Source organism: Sphaerulina musiva (assembly GCF_000320565.1).
Source record: "Sphaerulina musiva SO2202 unplaced genomic scaffold SEPMUscaffold_7, whole genome shotgun sequence".
Taxonomy (NCBI): domain Eukaryota; kingdom Fungi; phylum Ascomycota; class Dothideomycetes; order Mycosphaerellales; family Mycosphaerellaceae; genus Sphaerulina; species Sphaerulina musiva.
This window is the reverse complement of record NW_016017389.1, coordinates 154,597-156,008: the sequence shown is the minus strand read 5'-3', so window position 1 is coordinate 156,008 and position 1,412 is coordinate 154,597. Positions and strand designations below refer to the sequence as shown.

Sequence of the window (1,412 nt, the reverse complement as noted above, 5' to 3'; positions counted from 1 at the left end):
GCTAGTAGGATATACGACTTATACGCCGACTACGTCTGCCGAACACGTTCTTCTATAGCTGTAGGACCGTATTGTTTCTCTAGGCGTATATATAATTTAGTACGCGTTTTACTATATAGGTCCTAGATATCTATACTTGTATATATATATCGTTTTAATATAGATATCTATATACTATATATATATATATATAACCCCTGCTAGCAGTTATCCTAGTAGTAGCGAACGAACGGATAACAACTTATATTCGAAATTAATAACGCCTAGGGGGGGCGACTTACGTATAGTTCTTATACTTATTATCTAGAATAACGTCGGCGGTACAGTGGTGCGGTAGAGTGTTATTAGTCCGGAAAGATAGGTAGTATCGTTGCCCGGCGTAACTAATGCCGGGATTCGGCAGCTGCCTAAACCTTAAATTGCCCTAGTAGGGTAAATTTACTTTCTCTCTCTCACTTCACTACCTTACTACAACACCTCTACAATACCCGTACCTCCGTACCTTCACTAGCGCCGTCGATACCTACCTTCGTAATCAGACCGAGTTCTTCTTCAACTACTACACTAACATTAGAAACCTTACTATGCCGAAACGCAAGAGCAATGCCCCAGAGGTACTAGCAAACAAGCGCGCAAAGCTCGGCGCAGCCTCGAAGTCACTCGAGGAGTACTCCCTCAAGCTAAATACTTTACGAGACCGAGAGCGTACTACCGCTATAGACGAAGAAAAGAGGGCACAGGATCGATACCGCAAAGCGCGTAACGAATCCTTCGCGCGATTCAAAAAGGCACAAATCAAGGAGTATACGAGTTTCGAAAGCCTCGCCAAAGATAAGCAACAGGAACTTATCGAGGGCTAGAGAAAGATATATACAAAGGAGTATAATCAAAAAGCGTAAGTACAAATATAGTCGGCGGATATAGTCGGCAGATTTGAGTACTAACTTCTGATTTAGTACAAAGAAGCAGACTGGAAAGAGTATAACACTTCCTCCCGATAAGTAGGCAAAGATTAATAAAGCCGACTGGTTTCTCGAACTCGGCGATATCGACTCTAAGGAACGATTGACATTCTAGAAAGAAGACCAGATTGAGTAGGAATAGGAGTATCTATCTGTTGGCGAGGAGTGCGACAAAGGGGTTGGCGGCCTTAGCAACTATTGCCTTCCCTCGGAATCAGTTCTCAATCTATTCTCGACTCTACAGATAGAGGAAGCGAGGGCTAAGTCCATTGGTACCTTTGCTATCTAGGCATCCTCTTCCACTTTTTCGACGGCCTACAATCAATAGCGCTCTTCTATTCACTACTTCTAGGACAAGATTGTTATCCTTGAGAACCTAGATATACTAAATAAGAAAGGCATAAAAGAGGTCTTGAAAATCGTTAGCAGCGAGACAATGAAGGTAAATAT

General features: G+C 42.4%; 1 protein-coding gene across 1 annotated transcript; it reads left to right on the top strand.

Annotated features, from left to right (window-relative positions):
- Positions 1-584: 584 nt before the first annotated feature.
- On the top strand, positions 585-1,005 carry SEPMUDRAFT_118336 (uncharacterized protein; the record flags this gene model as incomplete). The annotated part of the gene is made up of 2 exons (XM_016901422.1): positions 585-802; positions 957-1,005. 2 exons carry the CDS (start codon positions 585-587, stop codon positions 1,003-1,005), a joined length of 267 nt encoding a protein of 88 aa, XP_016759148.1.
- Positions 1,006-1,412: the final 407 nt, after the last annotated feature.